A 25914-nucleotide genomic window follows, 5' to 3' on the forward strand; every position below is an offset into this window, starting at 1 on the left:
TGAGTGAACCACAGGGAAGTGCAAGTTTCTAATAGGAGTGTCATGAAATCTGTCCCAGTCTCAGGCACTAAAATCAGATATATGTAGGCTGCCAAAGGATTTGAACTCCTACCTACCAACAAAACCTTATTTATTAGGCAGAAATGGAGTGACACCAAAGAATCCACCCAGTTCTCCTTACTTTCTTTTCTCACAACCTACAACTTTTGGGAATGGATAACACCAACTAACTGCATGACCTGAAGGCACCCGAATTCTGCAAAAAGACAGGACAGGAAGAAGGCAGAAGCAGCTCATCCAAACAGAAGGCATCCAGAACTTCTTAGACCAAGCGCTAACTTTGGAAGGAAGCACCAATGTCTACACACTTGCCCACAGCAATCATCACCCAACAAGAAGATGAGAGAGACTGTACAACACTCCAGTAGAGAAGGGGCTGAAAAGCCAGGTGAAGGAGGTTGAGATACAAACTGTTACTGGGATGTGAAGAACCACCATAGAAAAGGCAACCCAGTAACGGTGAAGATTTCATAACTGTGGTACTATTAAAGTCCAATTAGAACAGCGCTATCAAAATGGTTTTCAAAAAGTGTTGACATCTTAGTAGGAAATAACTGCTCCATCTAGAAGATAAGGGAAGAGCTGTATCCCATTTTCTGTGGATACTGCAAATGAAAAAACTAGTTTCAAATGACAAGGCCAGAACACGCTAATTTTTCAGCAAGTTTGTGTGAACACGTCAGCAAAGAAAAAAATCCTCACTTCCAACAAAATATGCATTATCTTCCACTTCAACTTCTGTTCACTGAAGAAGATTAATTTGGGTTTCCCCTACAATAAATATAATTTATAGGAACTTTAATCTTTGTTAATTTTGGTATATGGTCTCAATTTATAGAGGGAAGGAATAGACAGAACATAAGCCCTCTTCCCACAGAACAGGAATCTTCAATGCAGAAGAAAGTCTGAGGTAAACTCAGAATCACCTGCAAGACAATTTCAATTCAAGATAAAGATTAAGGGAAAAATCTGGCACACTTATTTATGCAAGGGAGAGAGGAAATAAGCTAAAAAATAACAAATATCCAAGAGATATATTATACATACTACAGTAATACTATTTTTTGGATTACATTAAGTAATATACTAAGTAGCTACTTAAGATCTGTCTTCTTGGTACCCAACTCCAAGAAGAATAAAGTAACTTACTGTCACATATCCAGGCGTTTGTATAATTTTATCTGGTATGTTCTGGGGCACATCTATTTGTAAATTAATTTGATGACGATCTGGACACACTGTTCTATTCCTACATATTAAAGAAACAGTTTTAGAAAAAAAAGCCCTTTGTTTTCAGTTGTAAACTGTTTTCATGTGACTTACAACAGCTTTAAACACTAAAATTTCATCAGCCCTCAATATTCAATTTCTGTCTCAAATAGCACCAATGACTCTGGGGGTTAGACAGAAACAGCCAGAAAGCTCTTGGTGGAAAAATTTGCACAACAGAAAAAAAAAACCACAACAGAAAACTTGTTTCAGAGTAAAACAAACACTAACATTGCAATTTTTGTTACTTGCAACAACAGTTATCTACACTAGAAGTCATACCTGAGAATATTTTAGCTTCCTCCTTCAAGCCAGAGGAAGTTACAATCCAGTTACACACAGCTCAGAGAAATCATCATCTACTTACCCACTGTGGAGGGACAGAAGACAGAGGAGAGAGTAAAGCACAAGCCTTGTGCAATTATGGTTAGAATGCTAACTAAAACAATGGCTTAAAGTTCCCTCAAGTACATCTAGGAGTTATAATGAATTATATCATGTCAGACTATGTAGGATTAGTCTCCATAAAAAGGCTAATATTTGTTTTCATAAAAGTACCTGAGAAGACTGGAACAGATACAGCAGTCAACAGGAAGAAAAAAAATCAGGAGCAAAAACTGGTTTGAATAAAAGTATCCAACAGGAAAATTTGTCAAGGAAATAGAAGCACTCATCATTCAGGGCATACAATGCCTCCCTGTGTCAGTATGGGTATCAAGAAAACTTGTTATTTCCTTACTTGCAAATTCCAAATGTTTTAAGGTAGGCACACAGTGGCCTTGAAAATTTCTGATCTTCTTCAGCTTCTAGCATCTTGGCAGTAAAATCATGCAGTTCTGGTGGAATTTCAGCTTCTGCATGCTGCAAATAACGCAGGATGCCAAGTTCATGACATTCACTGTTTTCTGTTAGCAGAATTACTGACCTTGCCTTTGTATATTCCTGATCTACAGAAGAATCCTAAAAAAAAAAAAGTATTTAAAAGCTTTTATGTATCCACCACTTAATCAAATGTAGTGTTAACCCACTAAAGATTTACTCAAACCTTTATCACATTACAGAAGTTGTCAGATACGCTGTGTAGACGCTGACCAAAGATTCTTGGAGAAGGAAAACCAAAATGTACCACGCAAGTTGCATCCATAATTCCCAAATACTGCATGCAGTCATCTGTTAAAACTAAGCACATGTTTTATACACACATATAAGATAACTAATACTTCAAGCATGTGAAGTGTTACATCACATAAGCAATGGCTGTTTCCTTCTGCCCATCCATTGACTTAAGAATCAAGAAAAGGGTCTTCTCCCAATATACTTACATAAGGCATTACATTTCTTCAGTCAATACATTCCATAAGCAAATAGCAGACATAGCATTTCATGTCTAGCATAATTCTCTCTCTCACATCAGTATCACAGAATAAATAGAATTGCCCACAGCCAAATACTTCACAAGAGTAAGACAGAAAACACTTGAAGCAATGCAGGATCTTAACACCTTTGTGTGAACCTACAGAACAGATGTAAGTCAATCATCTTGCTTTTGACGGATGCAATGGAAAAAATTAAGTTTGGAACTGGGTAAGAATCTTTGCTACTGCAAACAACTTGAAAAGTAAAATTCCACCAGAACACATGGGAAATTACAGTAGTTCTTCAGAGTTCCTAACCTATTTCAAACTGAATATATTCTCCAATAGGAGACAACTGTGAAATCATGGAAATTCTTAGGAAGTGCTAGTAATTCTTTTAACTAATGCATCCAAAAACTTCCTTTATGTTCCCTCTAATAATTAAGGTTTTCCGTCACAGCAGTTAACCCTGAGACCAAGGAACAACAAAACCAAAACAAGAAAAAATACTAGCTATACCACTACAAAGTAAAGGGATAACTAGAAAGAATTCATAGGGAACTGATCCTGTGGAAGTTATGAGATAACCTAGTGCAAGTATTTAGTGTAGAACATGAGTCACCACAGAGACATAATTACAATGAGACAAAAAGAAAATACTCACCTAATACAACATGAGTGCCAGAATTAGACTTTTTTGTCCACTGCTCTAAGATATATTTGAAATTAAACTCGCTCTCTTTATGTAATTTCAGTGAAAATATTGAGTTGTTCTTCAGTGCCTGGATGACAAAGCAAAGTTATACATTCTTCCAGTACAGCAATAACTTCTCTAATAAACTCTAATAGTTTATCTTATTAGTATCTAGCATACCTTAGCTACTGTAAAGAGAGACAAGGGAAAGAGTTAATGAAATTTAGGTTGCTTACATGAAAAAAAAAAGAGACTATGGAGATTAAGTTTATTAATTTCCTGTATAAAAAGATAACTAATAAAGTTCAGGTTCCTATGGATTAATGCATTAAACAGATGTTTAAGAAAGTACAAATTCCTTTTGAAGCTTTTCCCACCATTAAGGTGTCCTCTCTATTCTAAGTGGATTCTATCATCTAACCACATGCAGGCTTATGTACCAGTTTCTCAGGAAAAACCACTAAAAACAGTAATAAAAAAACTGACAACTTTTACTGGAAAAAAGCCAGTTTGATTCAGCTCAAAGTTTCAACCTGACAGACAGAACATAGTTAAGAATTCAGTAATGAATGCATTCTATGCCAGACATTCCTGTCAGGCTTTCTTCTAGTTGGCAGAAGGGCGGGGCTGGGGCTATTTTTAGCAGAAATAATTAACTTTCAAATTCACACTCTTCCTTTATTCTCAGAAGCCCAGGTATTTTAGTTTGTTATACCTTAACAATTAAGAAAGCACTTATCTATGTAAATTTAAATACTTTCTTACCTTATGAATCATTTCTGCCTCATTTACTGTATTAGTGAATACCAGCACCTTCTGAAGATTATTGTGGGTAAAGTCCAGTATTTTAAGTAACACGGAAATTCTCTCACTGTTCATGCAAGATCTCACGACCTACAAGTACATACAAAACAGAGGGCTGATAATTCATATAATCTACACATATTTTACTATATAATTTTTCCTTTTAATAAGCATTGTTATATAATACCAAAGAGAATCTATATAAATGATAGCTCCAGTAAGTGGTAGGTCTTCTGTTAAACTTAGAGAAAACAGAACTCTCACAAAAGGACAGCTTCCAGAAGCATAATTAAAATCCATCACATAATCAAAATCCCACATTAAGATTTTTCATTCGATTTCAGGTGATTTATCAGTCTTTTAAAGTTTGGCATTTTCAAGTACCACTAAAAAAGCTTCACGTTCCAAAAGCATTCAGCACCACCTGAAATACTCTTAACTAAAACATCAAACCACTAACATTTTCAGTCCTGCCAAACCATTCTTTTGGTGTTTTTTTTCAGCTTCATGTCATGCTCAGAATGTCTAGTCTTAAAGATTTCCAAACATTCTCAATCCCAAAATTATCACATTTTGAGACACAAAAGAACTAAGATCATACTTAACAAAATTTTGTATTACTCTTAAGGGCTACACCACACTGACTGGAAATTAAATGAGAAGACACCTAAGAACATGTAACAGTTTACTGAAAATTTTAGGTCAAATTAAGTTCTGTATTGTGTGGCACACAGCAGTAAAACAAGTATTTTACTAGCTCTGTCTTGGGATAATTTACCTTATAGCTCTGCCACTCACAATTAACAACTGCAAAAACATTTTGTTAAAATTCTGGTCACAAACTACACCATTTGCAAATACTTCACATAAAATTCAGGCTCATTTGCATCAACAATGAAATACTCAAGGGAACAGCTTCACCTCAGTCCTACGAAACAAGGTAAAAGACCTTCAGCCCCTTCATGAAAGGGTCACCTCAGTTCATACATGGGAGGTGCACCTAAGCAGCCTGAGTTAGGATTGTAGCGCTACCCACTTAAAATAAACAGCAGCCACGTATACTGACCTTGATCAGTACAAACAGCAAAATATCTTAGTAAACAAATAGTGACATCACCCCCAAATTTTTACCTGTTGCACATTTCCATAGATGGAAGCTTCTTCTATAGTTGTTATCACAATGTAAGGACCATTCATGAACTCCTTTATCAAGCGTGCTATGTGTTTATTCCAACGGGTTCCAACAGCAACGATCTGATGCGCTGAATACTCTTCACTAACGTCTTTCTTGTAACAATCTAATATAGTAAAAACCTATAAAGAAAAAAAGTTTTTGTATCCTCTTATCCTATTCCAGTAAGTATGTAACAGCAGTGAAAAGTACAGTTTGAGCACACAGCTTCTCCCAGTAACCATCACACAAAACACACATTTCACATCCTAAAATGAAGCGTTTAGTTTGTGCACCTTTATCCTATTATTTGAACGACCTCTAAAGAAAGAAGAAAGGGACAGGACAGCATGAAGGAACAGCATGTGCACACACAGGATCACAATGCAGGATTCTGCCAAGGATGGAGATCTCAGGAAAAGGATCTGTTCAAATCTGAAAAATATTAAGCCTAGGCAAAAGTAGATCCAAGAGGCCACAGGCAGTCAGCAAAAACTAGGAGGTAAGTAGAAGATAAATCCAACCTGTCAAATATAGTAATTTGCCAAAATAAAGAAGGGTGTGTGTGTGTGTGTGTGCGCGCCATAAAATCAGTTACAAAAAACCTAAAAATCACTAAGAATTAATATGTTCCTGATGACATCACCTTACGTAAGTGACAAGCAGTCTAGTTGTGGAATGACATCAGGATTTCTGGCAAAGCACTACCATACTAAGAAGTATTCTAGGGCTCTGCCGCAATTCTAAGAGATCTCTCTCAACCTGGCACTGAAGTTACCCATAGCAGCAATGTTTTTAACAATGTAACATTTCTGTAACACAATGCTTTAGAAGAGCTGCAATAATCCAAAACATTATCAAACGATCACTTCCATCTGAAAGAGCACCTCTTCTTTTTTCTATTAAAGACTGATGCTTTTGAGAAGCCGAGAAGATCCTACAAAAATAGCAGATACATGCACAGTATTTTACAAGCTACTTCTGCCACAATCTGCATACGGTATACCTGCACTCTGTCTCAAGAAGTACAGGAACACAACAGAAAGAACAGCCTAAACATAAAGAAGGAATGCCCCACTGGATAAGGATGACATTTCACCTAATTCGTGACTTGAGATTTGCTGCTACAAAGGCACATTTAACAGCTTCACATACAGCAACCTGGACAATCTATCTCCATTAAGATGTTTCTTTAGCTTTTCACAGTTAGAAACATGGCCTTTTAGTCTTATCACCAACATTTAAACAGGTAATAAGTTAATGATTTAAAAAAACCCCTATGACAGTGAAAAAATGTGTAGGGCATATTTTGCATGATGATGATGTAATATGTTATAATACTAACAGAGCGCATCTGTCCTATGAAGCCTCAAAGCAGCAATAAAAAAATATGGAATTTACTAAAACTTGAGTTGTAAGTCATCATTTTAAAACTGATACAATATATATACATCCTTGTCAACATGAAACTTAATGATGTTCTTCTTACATGATACTCTGAGTTGGGATCAGCTTCTCCTTTTGCCTGCACTGACATTAAGGCTCAAGGAGAGTTTTTATGATTGTTTTCCCAACTATATGATCATTCATTTGTGTCTTTCAATCTACAGAGACTGAGAAGTTTACCAATAAAGCTGGTTCTTGAACTGAAGCTGTTCAAACAGCACTGGCAAGAGGGAAAAGGAGGTTCCTCACAGACAGATGATTCAAGTCTTTAAAGCTGATTAAAGATCCCTACGCTGAAACTATTGCTACCAAGTTGAAAAAAATGCAAGTCTTGAGAAAACACACACAAAGGAAGAGAGCATAATGGAGCAGTAGTGTAAAACAGGACAAGACAGAGCTCTCCAATTTAAAAAAAAAAAAAAGCAGGGGAAATCAGATTTAATAGATTACATCTCCACTTCTCCAGTGTTTCCTTCTGCCAGAAGTATGCAGATGTGATTTTTTTAATTTCTGTTTTCTTTTCAACTCTACCACAAGGGTTTGGGAAGGCTGGCTTTTCTCATTATGTGCCACTGTTCTTGAGATGTGCACAACTGGAACAGCATTTTACCAGCTGAATGTATTAAAACCATTTACCTGTTCAGCAGCGTCAGAGAACAGTACCTCAACCTCATCAAGAACAAGGTGGCAAAGCCTACAAAATAATAAACTGTGATGTTCAAACAGTCTCAGGAGGCTATATGGTGTAGTCACGATTACTTCACCTACAAGTAGGAAGAAAAGACTGTTAACATTAACTCACAAATTGAAAGAATGAGACACTACACAACATAGTTTATTAAAAAGGCCACATTTGCAGCTCAGATGCATCATCTTTAAGCTGGGGGGGTTATTGATTTTGGGTGGGTTTTTTTGTTTGTTTTGGTGTTTTTTTTTTAAATAGAGAACACTGAACTCAATTTCCTGGCTTCTGGTCTACAGTCATTTTTAGTTTGCTTGTGTTTTTCTATCCCTGCATGTCTTCAAGATCTGATTAAGTAAAACTCTGCATTTTTGAAAGACTGAAAAGTCTGAACGTTAACAAGTTCAAAAAGCAGGATGCCATTTTGTTTTCCAATAAATTAATGGAAGTAGAGATAAGAACTTCAGAAACAGACAGAAGGTAAATACTTAAATACATGCAAGAGCAGCCTTTAGAAAAGTTCACTTTTAAAAATTGGAATAAAGCAGACATTGTAGCTTAGATATCTACACACATATATGTGTATGTATATATGAAAATAAAACCACAATGATCTTAATCTGTGCAAATATACCAACAGTTCTCATAGAAGATCTGATTTCATCCACCAGGTTCTTACACTTGAATGATGGATGTAATACAAAGTGCTGAAACTGAAAAGTTTTACACAGTCCTTCATAGTTTTATCTGTATTTCTTGTTTCCTTGGCAAAAAGTCACTTTTAAAAATGCAGTTAATGATTAAGGCTTAACAAAAAGCCCGAAGAAGAACAGTAAAACTAAGTGTTTTACTTAAAAGTAAGGCAAGTCTCCAAACAGTTCTTTTACTACTTCTATGACTCCTCTTCTCTATGGAGTATCCTCTGCACAGTACTGAACTTAAATGCAAAAATTACTTAGAATTTACTAAAATAAGCAAGTTGGAAACCATCATTAAAAAAAAAAAACCCCAAACTTCAAGCTAAAATTTAGTGTTGGACATGTATGCAACTTGGCTCCAGAGAACTATTACCTCCTTTTTAATCCCTCACTTTTCCAATATTCTTTTTAAATTAAGAGGAGAATTGTGTTAAGTGTATATAAACCGTAAAGCAGCATCAGACACGTCCCCCAAACATTTGTCAGTTTTAAAAAATAAATATCAGGTACTTGAAATACTTACATATTCATAAAAAATATTTTTTAAGAACATACACATTACTGTGGTGGGCTGACTGCGGCCAGCAACTAAAATGCACAGAGATGCTCACTCACTCCCCTCACCCCCAGTGGGACATGGGAGAGAACAGCAACTGCCGAAGTGAGAAAACTCATGGGTCAAGAGAAGTGAAAGAGGGATGAGACAGAAGCAATACCGAGACAACCACTGACAACATCCTACAATCAGACAGATGCCCACCCACTCATCAGATCATCACCACCCCTCAAGTGTTTATTGTTGAGCATGATATTATACAGCACTGTGTATCCCTTTGGTCAGTTTGGGTCAGCTGTCCAGGCTGTGTCCCCTCCCAGCTTCTTGCCCACCCCTGGCCTATTCACTGGGCAGCAGACTGGGAAAAGAGAATTCTTGATGCCATGTAAGTGTTGCTCAGCAAGAGCCAAAACACTGGTGTGCTATCCACACTGTTCCCAGTTACAAATCCGAAACACACCACCACACAGACTGTGAAGAGAATTAACTCCATCCCTGACAGACTCAGTACCGCCATCTAGCAATGGATGCTCATGTACCAAAAAACCCACCCCATTATAAAATCTAGTTCTAAATCAAGAAAGTCCACAATTAATCCTAATTCAGCATGATCTGCAGCAAATCCGTACCACTAATTTGGCTCAAAAATAACTGTTATGGACTCACATCAAAAGATGCTGAACATGTAGATATTCAAAAAACTTTAATACCATTTACTGTTACATAGCACTACTGAAGCTTCATGTATCACTACGGTTACAGCATTAAAGAAATAGAGTTATCACTTTATAGAACAAAAACGAAGTATAAATTGCTTCCTTCACAATCTCCTGCAATTAAGGCAGCGCATGTTTTCAAGCATAATTAAGAAGACAGAAAGTATACTTACATTCTTGGATTTTCACACTTAAAGCTTCTTCTTTTTTCTGCCCAAGTATTATCAACATTGGATGAAGCTGCCTGCAGCATCTCTCATATGTTTGTAGTAGCTCAAAAACAAGCTGTGCCTTCTTCCACCCAGGACACAAAATAAGCGCTAGCGGCTACATACAAAGGTACCAAATTTTACACTGTAGTATTAGACAAGAGTTCAGAATCTTAAGAATTTTACTACTTCAGCGTTTAAGGCAAAACCAAGATCTGCGACACAGGCCTTTAAGTACTTCCAAGTACTGAAGATTTTAGTAATATATCACCTCCTAAATGTAGGTGTTACAGCCCCAAGGAACTACACACCAGGTTACCTGGTGTGGATATGCAGCAACATACAGTAAAAGGTCCAAAAATTTAACAGAAGCAGGAGCAACTTGTCTTACTTGGGGTTGTGCTAAGAAATTTCCAGAGGTGCCTTACAACCTCAATAATTCTGATACAAGTTAGAAAATTAATTACAATATTTAAGAGAGCTAATACAAATTTTAATTTAATGACATTCTATCTCTGCAAAAACAAAGCTTCATCAAGTATCAAAGTGATACGATGCTAACCACTTGTTAGATTACTTGATAAGTAAGTTTGACTCCCACATGCATGCATTCCACCTCCATAAGCCTCTAAGCAAAGGGCTTATATAAACTGGTAAGCATCATGAAGATACACTAAGATCCCATTAAATGCACACATTCTAAACATCTGCTATCTTCTGGATCATTATTCTACATCTGCACTTTAGAACAGAAAACCTGTTACTACTCTAATATATACATACCCCATTGGTGTTTGGCAAGGCTTTGTAGCAACTTCCCAACTGCAAAAACGTAAGAATTGGTGGAATATATAAGAACGGATCATTTCCGTGATATGAGATGGCAACTACATCACAGCCTCGAGCTACTGGCGGCCAACAGTAAGACTCTGTGAAGTTAGGGCCTAAACGTTTTTTCCGAGTAAGTTCCTGCAGAAAGAGAAATTAAGAGTTCCACATGTAAACTGTGTACTTAAAAACCAACAAAACACTGAGCAATTCAAAAGCTTTAGACCCACTATATAATAAATGCCCTTAACATGCAATATGAACAAAATTCTTCTGAGCTGAGGAGGAGTTATATTACTGTACTGAAATTCAAATCCTGTGACTTGGCACAGTGGTTGATATACCAGAAATGTGCACAATTCTTACAGCACCTCTCTGAAGCTTTGTTTGTTCAACCACATGAACAACCTCCTAGACATTCCTCAATCAAAATTAGGTATGACTACAATATTTAGTATCCAAAGTTGAGGTATGATACCAGCCTTATAAAGATATTCAATGTAACATATTACATTAGCATTACCTTTTTCAGATCATCAAAAAGTGGTGCTGTTTCCAGAACTGACGATGGCTCAATTTTGTTGCTGAGAAAGACAAAGTTTCTTTCTTCACCAAGATTTTGAAAATTCTGAAACTATATGACAAAGGCAATACTTAAAAGGGTTTTAGCTTACCTAAGACTCAAAATCATTTTTATATTTAAAAAAAATGTTATTTTGATGATAAATAGCCAAAATAATTGTAAATACAATTTAATTATAACTCATACATGCTGTTAAGTTACACAGACCAGTGGTGAAAAACACTCATAAATTAGCATTTCTTACAGAAATATTTATCAAAATTGTCTTAATTCATCCAAGAGAATGCACTAGATGTTCTGTGTACAGCTAGCATTCAGCTTTAACAATTAAAATACAGTTAAAAAAAAGATGACTAGTAAAATTTGCTGCAGTGGGTTGACCTCAGCTCACAGCCAAGCACCCACACAGCCACTTGCTCACTCACTCTCCCCTTCTAGGGGGAAAGATAGTTTTTCTCTCCGTGGAGGAGAAAAACAGGGAGAGTGAGCAAGAAGATTCATGGGTTGAAATAGACACAGGGTTGTTACTTAACAATTACTGATGCAGGCAAATCAGGTTCAACTTTAGGCTAGCTTAATTTGTTGCCAACATATTGGTTACTGGGAAACTAAAACAAAGAAACAAACATTTACAAACTTCAGGAAAACACTTCTCCTCCCCCATTCCCAGGCTCCAATTTCACTCCAAGCTCCTCTCCTCTCCCCTTATCAATGCAGGTTACACGCCATCCCACCACGGAAGCAAGGAGCACCACAAGGCAGGGACTGCAGTCAGAACATGGCAGTTTCTCTCTTACTCCTTCCGTCTGCTCCAGTGTAGGTCCTCCACAGACTGCAGTCCCTTCAGGTACACAAAACCTGACCTTGCCTTTGTTTCTCACTTTTTTTTTTTTGTTCCCTCTCCTGCATTTTTTCCCCTTTTTTAAACATGTTTTCACAGAGGCACCACCAACTTTGCTGGTTGGCTCAATTTTGGCCTGTAATGGGTCTTGTTGCCGATGTGGCTAGAATCAGCCCCTGACCTCCTTCCACAAAGACTACTCCTGCAGCCCAGATACTATCAAAACCTTCCACATACACACAATATATTTCCACAAGAGAAATTAAAGTTAATGCTTGAAATACCTGTTGGTCATCTTCAATTATGTGTGCCTTCAGAGGATCAGAATTTAAGAACTGCTGAAGCCTGAGAAACATACAAACATTAAATCCAACATAAAAGCAAAAATAAAATGCAATTCATAAATACAAGCAATATTTCTAAAACTACATCAAGCAATTCACAAAATATTTTTGATGCACTACCTATGTCAAGGAGGAAAATGCTCAAACTTGAAAGAAGAAATCAAGTACCACCATTCTGAAAATAAAATTTAGTATTAGCTTTTAAGCATCTGAAAATAACCCTCAGGAAATTTCTGTAAGATAATAATTGTTGAGTTCCACAACTTTAGAAGAAAATCAGACCAGACTGTAGTAAAAAGGTTTCTTAATTTTCAAAAAAAGAAACGTATCTCTGCATCAGTTAGAAACTTAATTAAACACACTCCTTGTGTTTATTATACATGCAACAACTGACAATGCAGCACAGTAAAAGCATTGCACAAATCAGTTCATAGTCATATTTCATTGAATTTGAAAACTTTATAAATCACACTAAGAATAAAGCAACCTAACACGTTTAGTGTGCAGAAGAATACTTCCCCAGCACATCCTTGTTGTCAAGCTGTTGTTTAGAAAGAACTGCTGTTTTTATTGCAGTCTGGGTAAGTACCAGCAGCTTCATATCCCCTTCTTCCTCAAAAGCACGTGTATGCATCTTCTCTTACCCTCCACCCTTTTAACTGCCTCATAGTAACTGGAAACATACTACAAGCTCCTAATTATCTGATTACATAACTATTTAAAATATTTAACACGCTGCACCATACCTGTCTGTGTGAACTGCTGTATCTTCTTTGAAAGGCAAACCTGGAATCGCTTTGACAATCTATCAAGAAAAGATGAACACATTTTTAGTCATAAAATACTATTCAAGAGCAACATTTTACAAAAATTATTTCTTTACTTTACTGAGTTGAAAGTGGTTTTCCTAACTCTAGGATTCTCCAAAATATTTGGAGAATTTTTGTACAAATTATAAGTTTGTCTGTATAAGGCAACAATTTTGATTAAACGAACTTCAGAAAGCTAACTAACTTGTTATAGAATGGTATTTTCTTTACTAAGAATCAAGCATGCAACAAGAACATTGCCCACACAAAAGAAAAATTATTTCACAGTCACATTTCAAACTATGGTCGTAACTGGGTACCTGAGCTAGTATGAACACATACTAAATACATGTTTTTAAACATTTTCATTTTTAAAGCAAAATTAAGAAAAATTGTGGAAGGCCTGCACACCACACACAGGAGGAAAAACAAAACCAGGTTACCCAGCTGCACACTTAGACCCATGAACTTAAATTGAACACCACTGCAAATCCTCAAGGGAGTAACCAGTAGCAGATACGGGGATCCAGAGTTACCCCAACGATGTCTGCTTCTCAACAAGGGATTTTCTAGTGTTCATCATTAGTCACCAGCAATCCTTGCATCACTCAAGTGGCTGGTGAAGGTAATTCAGCTGACTGCAGAAGGGTATAAAGGTAATCCTGCTCTGTTTCAGTAAGAATCCACACTACTACTTGCATCATCATTCTTTCCAAAATATTTTAATAAGATATTACAGTTTAAGTTCAGGAATGGTTGTCATCCTTCAATTCTCAGGAGAGCTGAAAAATAACTTCTGTAAAACTCCTTTTTTCCCCCTGATCTGACAGAAGAAGTAGTTCCATTGCTATCACAGAAACAAATTTCTGCTTTAAAACATCTAGCAGAAGAGGACATGGAACAGCACACGGGCTCTTTAAAATAGCTGAGATTGGATACACTCAACAGTGATTATTTGCCTAGAATCTATCAGTTTGTTTTCCTTTCCTCTTATGGACATTGTAATAGCTCCAGTGGTGGAATTCAGTACACAATCTAATACTCAAGAATGAGCGCTGACCTTTTGAAAAATGTTTCAGAAAAGAACAGCAAGCAAAAAAGAGAAAATAGCAAGAAGCCAGATTAGACATTTAAAGTGCTAGATGACTCAACAAATGAGACTCCAATGTTTACCACAGTACAGCATAAGGTCTATTTTGTTTTCAGGGAAACACTGAAATTTACATTTGTATATGTTCAGAAAACTGCATAGTGTAGACAGCTATCATCTTCATAAAACTATAGCAAAAGAGTGCAAAAGGAGGCACAACCTTTTCAAGGACTGTAGTACTTTTTTTTTTTTTATTTTCTGCAATTTAAAAAAAAGGAACTGAAGTACAATGTTCTTTTTTAACTATATCAAGAATTAGTGCAGATCCCAGATCTATGTTACATAGAAGGACAAGATAGATGACTACAGTATTCCTAATCTGTCCTATGTATGTTTTAGTTCATCTTTGACAATTTAATACAAAATATAACACTTACAGATGCAGTACTTTCACTTAGATCTGTACGTGATGTTTGGTATGTCTCTTTAAGAAAGACACTGGAAACAGGAAGACCTAGAAAGGTAAGTAAAAATTGCAGAAACACATTTCTGATTATCTAAACACATAAAGTGCCAGTATTTTTATTTACAGTGGGTTGTGACTGACTAGTTTAGTTGCTTGTATCGTTTCCTAATGGCAGAAAGAACAACAAAAAGAACAGTTATCTTTACATAAAGGTAACTATGCAGATGAGTTGAGTGAACAAGGATAAAGGATGGAAAGCTGCATATTTTCTAAAAGACAGACTTGAATCACTATAAATGAGACAACTCATGGTAAATACTAGTTTTAAAATCCCCTCTGTTCAAATAAATCCCTCCAAACTCAAAAAAACCCCAGTAATGCATCAATGATCAATGTCACAAGTAATTTCAATAATATCCAATGCCATTAAGCATATCAGCCTGTGCAACTCAACAGCAATCCTTCCTTTTTCTTCCACAGTACAAAAAGCTTTACAGTATTCCTGCATCTGATGACTTGCTTGGTCTTTGTAAAGTCTGATACATAAGCATCATTTGTCAGGGTATACCATTTGATCTACTGAGTCAGTACATTCACGTTCAATATATCCAGTTAAAGACACATGATGCATTGCATGTATGACTGTTTCTGACATACACGATTCCCACCTGTTTCAAGGTCTGTTGATACCTTCTCCTGAAATAGCACTGGCCTGAAAGCAAGTGCAGGATTAACAGTTTTCACTGGAAGTGACTCAACACTTAATGACGTTCGGTTCTCCTGATAATCTGCAGAACTCCCTGTATTCTCTTTAGCTTCCTCAAAATGAGCAAAGTTCTTTGAGACAAGATCATCATTAATGCATACCTAAAAAACCAAGATCTTTGTTGACCAGTATGAACAAGCAATTGCCACCACATACTTGTTTAGAATTTATTTGAAGCTTTAAACAACAGCAGTAAAACGTATCAGCAAATGCTTTCTGAAGAATATTAACTACAGAATACAGAAATAAGTCGTATCTTCCTGTATGTTCTCTAAACAGGTGATAATTAGTTGTCAGTTGCGTGCTTCTGTCTAAAATTCTGTACTTTACTGAACTTTTTCTATAAGCCCTAAAAATTTAAAAAAACCTGTCAGTAAACCAAGCTGGTTTATTTCTTTTTGACTCAGCATGCATCAACATCTGGCAGAAAAAAAGTTAATACTAAACCTAAAACTTCTTTAACGCCATCAGCTTGGAGATCAGTGACACTATTGCCAACGGGGATTCTGAACTGAGAGAAGATATTCAAATTAGTATGTACCTTCAAAGGTACTGTCTGTGACGAAGAACACAGCTCCAGGGTTAAAAGTCTTGGTAAAAACACTCTAAGTAGAAGCAGTATTCAAATAAATTAATTGGTATTTACTATACAGCTGCTGAAGTCTGGCAGTAGCTACAGCAGAGATTTAGCACAAGTTACATATTTTGGCAAGTGGAACTAGTTGGTTTATTTTTTTTCCCAAAGGTTTGAAGACTCAGTCTTATGCAAAAGCAAGTGTGAACTTCTGTTTATTGTTATAATACTACGCAACCACCTTACTGAAACATCTTTAAGTACGATACCACAAAAAAAGTGCAAAAGCGCACTAAATAATTCACATAGTAGTCCACCTGAAGTACTTGCTGGACTTCACTTGTGTGTCAGTATCTTCTAAGAAGAGGTTCACAAAGAAAAATGGGATTTCTGCCTCTTGGAATTCCTCCAGAAGTTTACAAGCAACAGAAATATAAAACAAAACCTCTATTAAGTTAAGGATTTAGCATCTACTATATCTGACAGAAATTACGAAACTCACAAGTAATGCTTTTCAACCTTAAACTAATCGCAAAGTTGTAACTTGCATAGCAAAGGGCATGAACAGGCTTATAGATATAAAAGTATCTTACCTTTTCATCTTTTATTGTCCCATAAAGAAAAACATCAAACGTGTTATCTTCTACAGCACATAACTTGGCTTTCATTTGGGTAGTTGCTAAATGTAGTAATAAACACAAGTAAAAAGATTAAACCCTTATCAAATGATCAGTATTTTTCACTTGTACTTTTCAAGATAGACAAAAATAGAAATCACAATTAGATGGGTAACCTATATCTTTATAGAAGCTAGTACAAGTGTTGTTAACTTTTAAGTGAAATAAGAAAGTAACAAGGGAATAAAGACTTAATTACAAAAATGACCTTGTCCTTAGTCTTTAAGGAAGGTTGAGAGCTGAAACAGATTAATTACCTCTTCACACAAACTAGTCTTAGTTCTACACTAAAAGTTTTAGCTTATCTTTCAGCCTCTGACAATCTGTAGTACAAATTCATACTTTCCAAACTTGACATTTACTTTTCTTGAAAGTTTTATTTGCACATTTGTATAGCTTGGTTAGGCTCTGTGTTCAAGCAAACATAGCTGATAAAGCCCGTTAGAAAATTCTGAAGCACTTCTGCACACACTGATGATGTGCCAGCAGGAAGGCATGTATGACTTAGATGTGTGGGTACAAAAAGTAAATCCTGAAGTGCTACGTGGCAGTTAAGTGTGTGAAATTATCAGCCTAAAGACCCTTTACTGCTTTCATAAACTCATCCCTTCTCCCCCACATACCTTTCATGTGGAGTTTGTTATACTTGTAAGCAGGTAGGTAGTTTTTCAGGTAGAAGCATGTAAGCAAGAAGATTAGAAAATCTCAGTAAAAAGCTGCTCTTCTACTAAGACCAAAAGCTGTCTCATACCAAAATAGAAGACCTGACACAAAAAAGACTGGATGACCTACTGAAACACCAAACATAGGAAAGGACAAGAACAGACTGGGTTCTAGCTTACTAAATAACTACTTGGAGCTCAATCTACCTCTTAACAACCGTAATAAAGATATTCCTCTTCTGACCTGGTGCTTATATCCTTGTCAAAGAACAACTGAAAGGGTAAACTCAGAAGCCAGATCTTGCCATCTCTGTACAAAACTACAAAAATACAGTTGTGATGCTCATTCAAAGATTTAAGCTAAACACACAGAAAGGCTCCACTGTTCAAAACAAATGTTACATGACTGCTACCTTATTTAGCCTGTCCAAGAGCCAGATACCATCTAGTCAACTATAAAAATTGATGCTGCATGGAAGCCCACAGTACTCAAAATGCAGCTCCACAATTAGTTTTGCCTTAGTCGATCCATACAAAAACCTTATGTAGCTCCTTTCTCTTTAATATACAACATTCTTAAATAGAATCAAATACGTATACAGAAGTACTACCTTTCTCTAAGTTTATTTTTCCCAAAATAGAAGTGCCAATTATGATTTTGGCAGGATGTTTTATTTACCTTTGAGAAGGTTTTGAAAATACTGAATAGCAGCACTATCCCATCTTTTGGCTGGTCTAGGAAAATAAACACAACCAGTTATCCCACATCATCAAAAATTAAATTGGTAATTTTGGAAAAAACTTTGGATGCATGTAAAGAAATTATTTCAAGTCACGTCAAACCTTAAAAGTGCACCAGCTAGACACATTAGCAGAATCTCTCTGCTTCGAATATAACTTCAGTCTTGATAATATTGTTTCAGCTCATCAATAAAACTGATCAAAAATTACTGGATATTGCTTTGTCAAGGTATGACGACTTACATCCAACATAAAATATGATAGAAATGAAACAGAACCAAAAATAAAGCAAGAACCCACTTGCAGAACATTAATTAAATAGGTATTGAGCAATTCTGAACAAGCACTTAAAACACTGAAGTGCTAAAGGTTGAAAGGTCTGTAGCAGAAAGTTCACTCTTTACCATCTTCTGCAACTTTAAGTATAAAATAAATTAAAAAATCAAATGAAGAGCACTGGAAACAAAATATGACCATCTACTTCTATTTTGATAGTTCACAACGATGGCCCACTCAAGATGTACACTATTCCTACCCAAACTATGCTGGTATTTGTTCTGTCAGAATACGGGAAGTCAAATACTAATTTTTTGTTCCAAACAAGAGTATTAAAAAAATATACTGCTTGACCACATGTAGTTTTGAATATTCTTCAGTGACACAAATCTAAGTATCTTTCCTGCTGTGGGCTGTGTTCTCCAGTGATCTAATCATGTCCCTGTCAAGTTGGCAGGATCTTTGACAACAGCATCCTGGAACTCAACGATACAGAAACATTTTTCTTCACCACCAGACCCCAGTGAAAACTTTATTCAAGCCCTTCAAAACTGCAGTGAGGAAAAAAAATGACATGAATATAAGGAAAGCACAACAGGAATCCAAAATGTGTCAAGAAAAAAGACAGAATTGGGGGGGGAAAAAGCTACCTATAAACAGTTACAGAACTTCAGTTCAGCTAAGCACGTAACTACCACAAAAAAAAAAAAAAAGAGGCTCAGGAGTAAGATAAGCATCTGCAAGAAACAGCACATAAGGACAGGTTAGTAAAGCAGTTCATGTGCTAGGAATCAAGAAACACAGCTCTGGGATGATAAACAAAATGCAAGAACTCCCAGAGACCTTTCTAAATTTCCAAAGGTTTTTAAATAAATATCAAAAGATTCAAACATGTGAATATTAAAACCAAAATCATTAAGGAAGAATCATTAAGGATGCAGTTCCGTTTAAGAACTGCTCCTCTGAAATAGTGACAGTTTTCCAAATCTGATTTCCTATGTTCTTCTTGAAACATCATCTCTTCTAAAAAAACCTTCTGCAATAAAACTTCACGCTTAGGAAATTTATGATTAGAATACATTTATCAAACTCTACTTACACTATTTTTGCAGTGTTTTCACAGAAGTCGATATGTAACGTCACTGGCTTTGTGCGATACAGTCTACACTTTTTTGCTCTATATGGGATCTGCATAAATGCTTCCAGTGCAATTCGAATGCTTAAAAACAAAGCAGAAAAAATCTGCTCTGTAAAATGCAATTATTCTCCAGAGGTCACTGGTCTCACATACATCTTTCTGTTACCCTGTATCTGACAACACAGTTCTTCCAGAAGTTTGGCTCCCGCTGTGAAACATGCTTGAACCACTGTTTTATTTTACTCTGAGAGGTGCTGTCAGGAGCAACTAGTGAACAGATTCGCTCCAGATATGAATACACCTCCTATTTACTTGAAATCTTTCTGATCCTTTGCCACTACAGTCTGAAGTCTTTTCATAATATTTAGCCCTCATACTACCACATATACCACCTGGCACTGCATACTCCATTTTGTAATTATTACTTCTGTGTGAGAAACCAGGTAGGATTAACATTAGGAAGAAGGAAATCTAAGAAATACACTAATTTGCACTTGCACTCATTTTCCTAAAAATAATTTATTTTTTAATAAAGCTACCACTAGAGTGTTAATCTTATCCTTTACACTTTGTTTGGTTGAAGACTTAACCAGCAAGACACCATATACAAAAGCTTTTAAGACCCATATATTTATCACTTTTGTTCAAATTTTTATTTTGCAATGAGAAAGCAGTAAATCACACATTTACTTCTAACTGAAACATTTTTTAAACTCAAGACACTGTCGAGCTGCTTTCCAATACAACCACATTCAATTTAAAAACATTATTTAACTTGAGATTTATTTTAAAGTATTTTACCTAAGCTATCTTAATTCTGTGGAGTACTGCAAAAAAGATTTGGTAAAGCTTCTTGTACTCAAAAGTTGCATATTTTATTTGAGAAGTTAACTTTAATTCTAGCTAAGAATTGGAACAGTTATTTTTTAAAACACATTTTTCAAGATTTTAGAATCAGTAGGTTTCATAGTGGCTTTATTAAAAACTGGGAACCTGTGAAAACTGACTTTTTTTGCACCGTGCCAAGACAGACCATCAGCTCTTAAAGCAAATAAGCTAGTAAACTGCAGTGGGAAAACCCCCACATATTTGTGTCTAGATGTCAAAAGCGGGTTCAGCATACTTTGTGAATGATCTTCACTGGTTACAGTTTTTTAATATATAATTACTTAATAAGAGAGGAAAGTATATATAAATAACATCAACTGGCAATCATACATTTCAGTTATAACAAACTGCCATTATTTCAATTTCAAATCTTTAAAAACCCAAAACCTACAATAGAAAGCATCTTTAAAAATTCACAAAGTAAAGACTGGTTTGCATCCACCCTTGCAAGAGCCTATCATATGGCTAGCAGTTTCTTGTGGACCCAACTCACACCTCAATTAAATCAAAGCCTTGGCACTATCAATCTAAATAAATATTAATAGCATTTGTATGCATTAACTAACAACTACATTTCAGTGAGTGTCAAAAAACCCCAACTTACTCCTTTGTTTTAACAAAAATGTTTTTGGCATAATCCACAAGAAAACATTCTGTTTGATAATGATCCATACAGTACATGATTGACTTAATAACTGCTCTACACCAGCAATTGAGGTCCTCACTGAAAACCACACAAATCTGAAAAAGAAAGAACAAGGCAGCAGCTTCTTGTAAATGCAGTGAATTACACTGAAAGATTTTTTTTGAGGCAAGAACATAGTATTTATTATAAAACCCTCAATTTTCTTTTTAAAATGCAAGTACTGCAGCTTATGTAATTATGAAGCTTACAGATAGGAAGATATAACCCATACATGTGTCATTTTCTACTTTTCTACGTAGCAATATTAAAAAAAAAAAAAATACTGCATATCTTGGATACCTGAATCCCAAACCAATGCAAGTAACAGACTATTTCTATCTACACAACACAGCAACAATTTTACCTGGCCTTCTTCTACCGTCAGTGGTTTTACTTCATCCACATCTTCGTAAGATTTGTCATAGAACTGATTCATTTCAGCATTCAGGTTTGTATACTCTACTTCATCGACTACATAGGGCCCACATCCTTTCATAGTAACCCAAAAGCAACCTGGATCTTCAATCTGGGACAAGTGGTAGATAACAATAACAAATAATATTAGCTTCTGCTAAAATGACAGGATGTTTTTAAGACTACCTGAGCAGGTAAATGTAAAAATAAAAATCTTTAGTGATGCACCTTAAAAATTATGGGGACTGGATACTTAGCACCCAGAATGTCAACAATGAAAACATCTTTCAACTTCAGACCGTTAGTTCATTAAATGACTTCTCAACTTGCAAGTTTCTTTAGCACTGCAATTAATGGCAAATGTAGCCTCAAAGGTAGTAGCATTATCTAAAAAGCTGGTTAAACCAAACAGTGGGCAAAGTACAAAGACATAAAGCTTTTTACTTCCATATTGCCCTCAAGAAGTATGTATAAAAAACCCAAACACACAAGAAACCCCACCAATAGACTTTTCTTCATGCTCAGAAAGTCTACCCGACAGTCAGTTTCATTAAAACAGAGTCACAGCTTTCTGCTCAGCCTTTGTAAACCTTTATATCCCAGTCTTTCACCTGACCTGGGGCCCCGGTTATTGTGGGTTAATCCCAATAAGCAGCTAAACACCACTGCTGTTCTCTCCCTCCCCTGAATCAGGATGACTGAGAGAATAGGAAGAGTGAAAGTGAAAAAACTCATGGATTGATATAAAAACAGCTGAATAAGTAAAGCAAAAGCTGCACACGCAAGCAAAGCAAAGAAAGAAATGCATTCACTGTTCCCCGTCAGCAGGCAGATGTTGAGCCACTTCCAGGAAAACGAGGCTTCATCACATGTTACACTAACTTGAGGAGAACACAAATTTGATAACCACAGGAGGCCCCCCTTTCCTCCTCCTTCCCTGCAGCTTTTATTGCTGAGCATGACATCATACAGTAAGGAATATCCCTTGGGTCAGCTGTCCTAGCTGCATTATGGAAAAATGATTTTTCCATGATCTGTTGTGGAATTCAGTAGAACCTAGTACTACACTACACTGTATTTAACATATTGCACATCTTCCATTTTAGGTTTTAGCTGCATCCCTACTGACCTCTTGAGACAAATCCAATATAAACACCTAAAAGAAATGACAAAACATATATAATCCATATATGACCCCATATGTGTAAGAAAGTGATGCTGAATGGAAATACAGAGGCATCATCTTATTTGTAAATCTGACTTCCAGAGTTGCATTGAAATAAACAAACAGCAATCCTTTACACATTAAAAAAACAGCAGCATACCTTTAATACCAAGACTTCCATGTTTCTCATCCAGTCTTCCTCAACATTACTGCAAAAGAACAGCAAACATTTGATTAACTATTTTTAAAGCCATCATTTATTTTGAAGCCTATGTAAAGAGCGTACACCTAAAGCAAGCCTATAGATTTTTGATACTTGTCTCAGGAGTATTAGTCTAGGCAACTGATTTACACATATCAAAGGGTTCAAACCAGCCTTCTTAATGAAGTACTGTGTTAAAGCTTAATTAAGATTTGCCATCCACACATATTTAAACACAACCACATCAGTTTTTAGTACACCAAAACACATCTGTTAATAGCTGCTTATCTTATATTCAGAGGCCAACAGAAATAGGCCAATGGAAGACAAGGGCTGCTATAATCTATGACCACATGGACAGAAACACCAGAGGGAAATACATCATTAATACAAACAAAACAACCTAACACAAAAGAAGAGTCCCAACCTTAGCAAACAATTTTAATGTAACAGATTTTTACTGGTATTTCACATTACATTCATCTGCAATAGTACCTATCATACCTAGGAATTACAATGGAATAATAAACTGCCTACAGACTGAAGTAATTTGCATGTCATTTTGGCACAAACCAGTGCATCACAGTATCATCACTGCAGTATCCACCTTACCACTTAAAAGAATTCACACTGGAAGAAGGTGCCTAGTAAAAAGTTTTGGGAGTGGAAAGTCAAGACACTGGCCTTTCACTTCCAAAACTAGTGTTGAACAAGTCAGCTCTGAATAAGAAACTGCAATACAGCTACACTGTGGTTGTAGCTATCAACATGCTTTGCTAAAAGATGGTACTAATTATTCCCAGCTTGACACTACAATGAAACAGCTGAAACTTTTAGAAGCTTTACCTAATATCATAATACAAGATTACCATTCACATTACACACAAGTCTCTAACATGCACTATACTATAACATGAGATACATAGCGCTGCCTTACACACTTAAAAAATACACACTTTTATTTCAGGAATAACATGGGAGAGGCACAAATAACCGCTCCTAATCTCTCAGTTTGAGAAGTGCAAAACCAATAAATGACCTATCAAAGTATCAAGGATAAAGCACCCTACATAAAAGGCTGGTTCTCTTAATACATTTCTAGTAACAACACACACACTTTGTTATTAGGAACTAAATAAAAACACAGACATTTGCTCAAATCCCATACCTAACAGTAAGGATATTTACCTTGTGAAGATGCAAGAGATCACCAAATCCCTCACCCCAAACTGCTACGTTAAGAAAAACATAACAAGCAAAGATAAAAGAATTCCTCCCCAGCCACACAAGCCTGATACAAACATTCCTAGAAGAAAAACACTTGCTATCCCAGCCTCTCTCCCTCTAGTCAGTCTTACTCCCTCTAAAAAACACACATCCAATCGGCTCCCCCAGGGGTGGAAACACAGCTGGTCACTCCTCCCCCAGTGGTATGGGGGAGAAAATCAGAAAAAAAAAAAAAGTAAAATTCGCGGGTTGAGATAAAGACAGTTTAATACAACAGAAACAGAAGGGAAAATAGTAAGAGAATATACAAAACAGCTAATGCACAATACAATTGTTCACCACCTGCTGACCAATGCCCAGCAATCCCCAAACTGATGCCTGCAAGCATTTGGTGCTAATTGCTGTAAGGGGCCTCAGACAAGAAGGCACCCAAGGACATAATTTTTGCGACTGTGATGGGTACATCCCGGGGAGGGCAGAGAAACCAACAGACACCTGTGGTAGTCGAAGATAAGAAAGCTGAAAAACTTTACAGACAAAGCAATGAGCCAAGACGAGGCCATATATGAAAAAAACCTCAGAGTTCATGGAAAGGACACTAAGACACCTCTTCAACAACCACTAGGGACCACCACAAACCCCCACGGAAGCCCCTCAAAGACCCTTCCCCAAATTTTAGTACGCTTGTGCAACATATTAACATATGCATTAGATCCTCTGAAAACAGACATGTACTTCTTAGAAATTACACGAATATTAATTTCTTTTATTGTATATAAGTGTGCTCTCATCTTTCAGCATGCACGTTAGGTGGAACGATCTCCCATGCATCCAGTGCTGCAATAAAGAATGCCTGCGTTCTAAAACTTCAAACTATCTTAGGGGGTTCTTTTCAGACCCAATTTACGGTACCAAAACCACAATACCCCCCAGCAATAATATCTAACAAGCTGGTTAAACCAAACAATAGGTAAAGGGCAAAGACATAATGCTCTTCACTTCTCTATTGTCCTCAAGCAGCACATATAAAAACCCCAAAACACACAACAAACTCCCACCAATAAACTTCTCTTCATACTCGGATAGGCTACAAGGAAAGCACAATAAAAGATGAAAGACTTAAGAAACTATGCTTTTTGCTTTATTCCCTTCCCTCCCCTACCCAACTTCCTTCATAATCCACCTTCATTTCAGGTTCTTCATCATAAAAATAAACCCCCTAACCTTAGTGACGAACGTAATCACGACTACGAGCACCCAAACACAGCCCAACACAAACTTCCCGCAGCTCGCCTCAGAAACTTCCAGAGCGAGTCAGCCCTCCCGCCCCCACACCCCCTCCCGTACGCAAGCGCGGTTCCGCCCAGTGCGCATGCGTACGCACGCCGCACACCACAATCAGGCGTTACGCTTACTGCGCATGTGCCGTAGGGCCCTGAGGTAACTTCGGCGTGTTGGCGGGAACGAGGAAGTGCGTTATTAGAGCGGAGTTAGAACACTGAAATGGCACATTCTTAACGCTTTTAAGTGTATTGTTATGGTAAATGAGCCTTAAGTGAGAGTCTTGCCTTGCTGCTGTTCCTGCCCTAGGCTGGGAGGGGCGAGACTCACAGTGCGGCACTGGTGGCTCCTCAGGCTGAGGGAAGGGGGCCGGCAGGATGGCGGCGGGGCAGCTGGAAGGCAGCGGGCTGGGGCTGTTCCTGTGGCAGTGTCTTCCCGAGGCAGGGTCTCATCCCACGCTATGAGACGGTAACAGCCAAGGCTTCTACGGCACGTGTTTTTCGGAGAGGCTGTAAAGTTTCAAGTGGAGTGTATTCTTTAAAGGTGTGTAAAATTCGGTAGGTGGGGAGGAAGAGCACCTGGCATTTCCCTATTAGA

At 36.8% G+C, this 25914-nt stretch overlaps 1 protein-coding gene across 1 annotated transcript in view; it reads right to left on the minus strand.

Annotated features, from left to right (window-relative positions):
• The window catches only part of TDRD12 (tudor domain containing 12), a 37915-nt gene extending 12197 nt beyond the window's left edge, over window positions 1-25718 (minus strand). Inside the window, exons 1-21 of the mRNA XM_074839477.1 lie at window positions 25648-25718; window positions 22768-22816; window positions 21393-21554; window positions 20948-21084; window positions 19417-19536; window positions 17980-18035; window positions 16555-16640; window positions 15290-15488; window positions 14593-14669; window positions 13003-13061; window positions 12197-12257; window positions 11012-11122; window positions 10444-10629; window positions 9625-9778; window positions 7436-7563; window positions 5314-5496; window positions 4144-4272; window positions 3349-3466; window positions 2375-2508; window positions 2069-2289; window positions 1210-1309 (exon numbers count right to left, since the gene is read on the minus strand). Coding sequence (XP_074695578.1) covers window positions 1210-1309; window positions 2069-2289; window positions 2375-2508; window positions 3349-3466; window positions 4144-4272; window positions 5314-5496; window positions 7436-7563; window positions 9625-9778; window positions 10444-10629; window positions 11012-11122; window positions 12197-12257; window positions 13003-13061; window positions 14593-14669; window positions 15290-15488; window positions 16555-16640; window positions 17980-18035; window positions 19417-19536; window positions 20948-21084; window positions 21393-21554; window positions 22768-22797 — 2451 coding nt within the window. The 5' untranslated portion in view covers window positions 22798-22816; window positions 25648-25718. The remainder of the gene's footprint in view (window positions 1-1209; window positions 1310-2068; window positions 2290-2374; window positions 2509-3348; window positions 3467-4143; window positions 4273-5313; window positions 5497-7435; window positions 7564-9624; window positions 9779-10443; window positions 10630-11011; window positions 11123-12196; window positions 12258-13002; window positions 13062-14592; window positions 14670-15289; window positions 15489-16554; window positions 16641-17979; window positions 18036-19416; window positions 19537-20947; window positions 21085-21392; window positions 21555-22767; window positions 22817-25647) is intronic.
• Window positions 25719-25914: the final 196 nt, after the last annotated feature.

The sequence above is a fragment of the Strix aluco genome, chromosome 14 (genome assembly GCF_031877795.1).
Source record: "Strix aluco isolate bStrAlu1 chromosome 14, bStrAlu1.hap1, whole genome shotgun sequence".
NCBI classification, from domain to species: domain Eukaryota; kingdom Metazoa; phylum Chordata; class Aves; order Strigiformes; family Strigidae; genus Strix; species Strix aluco.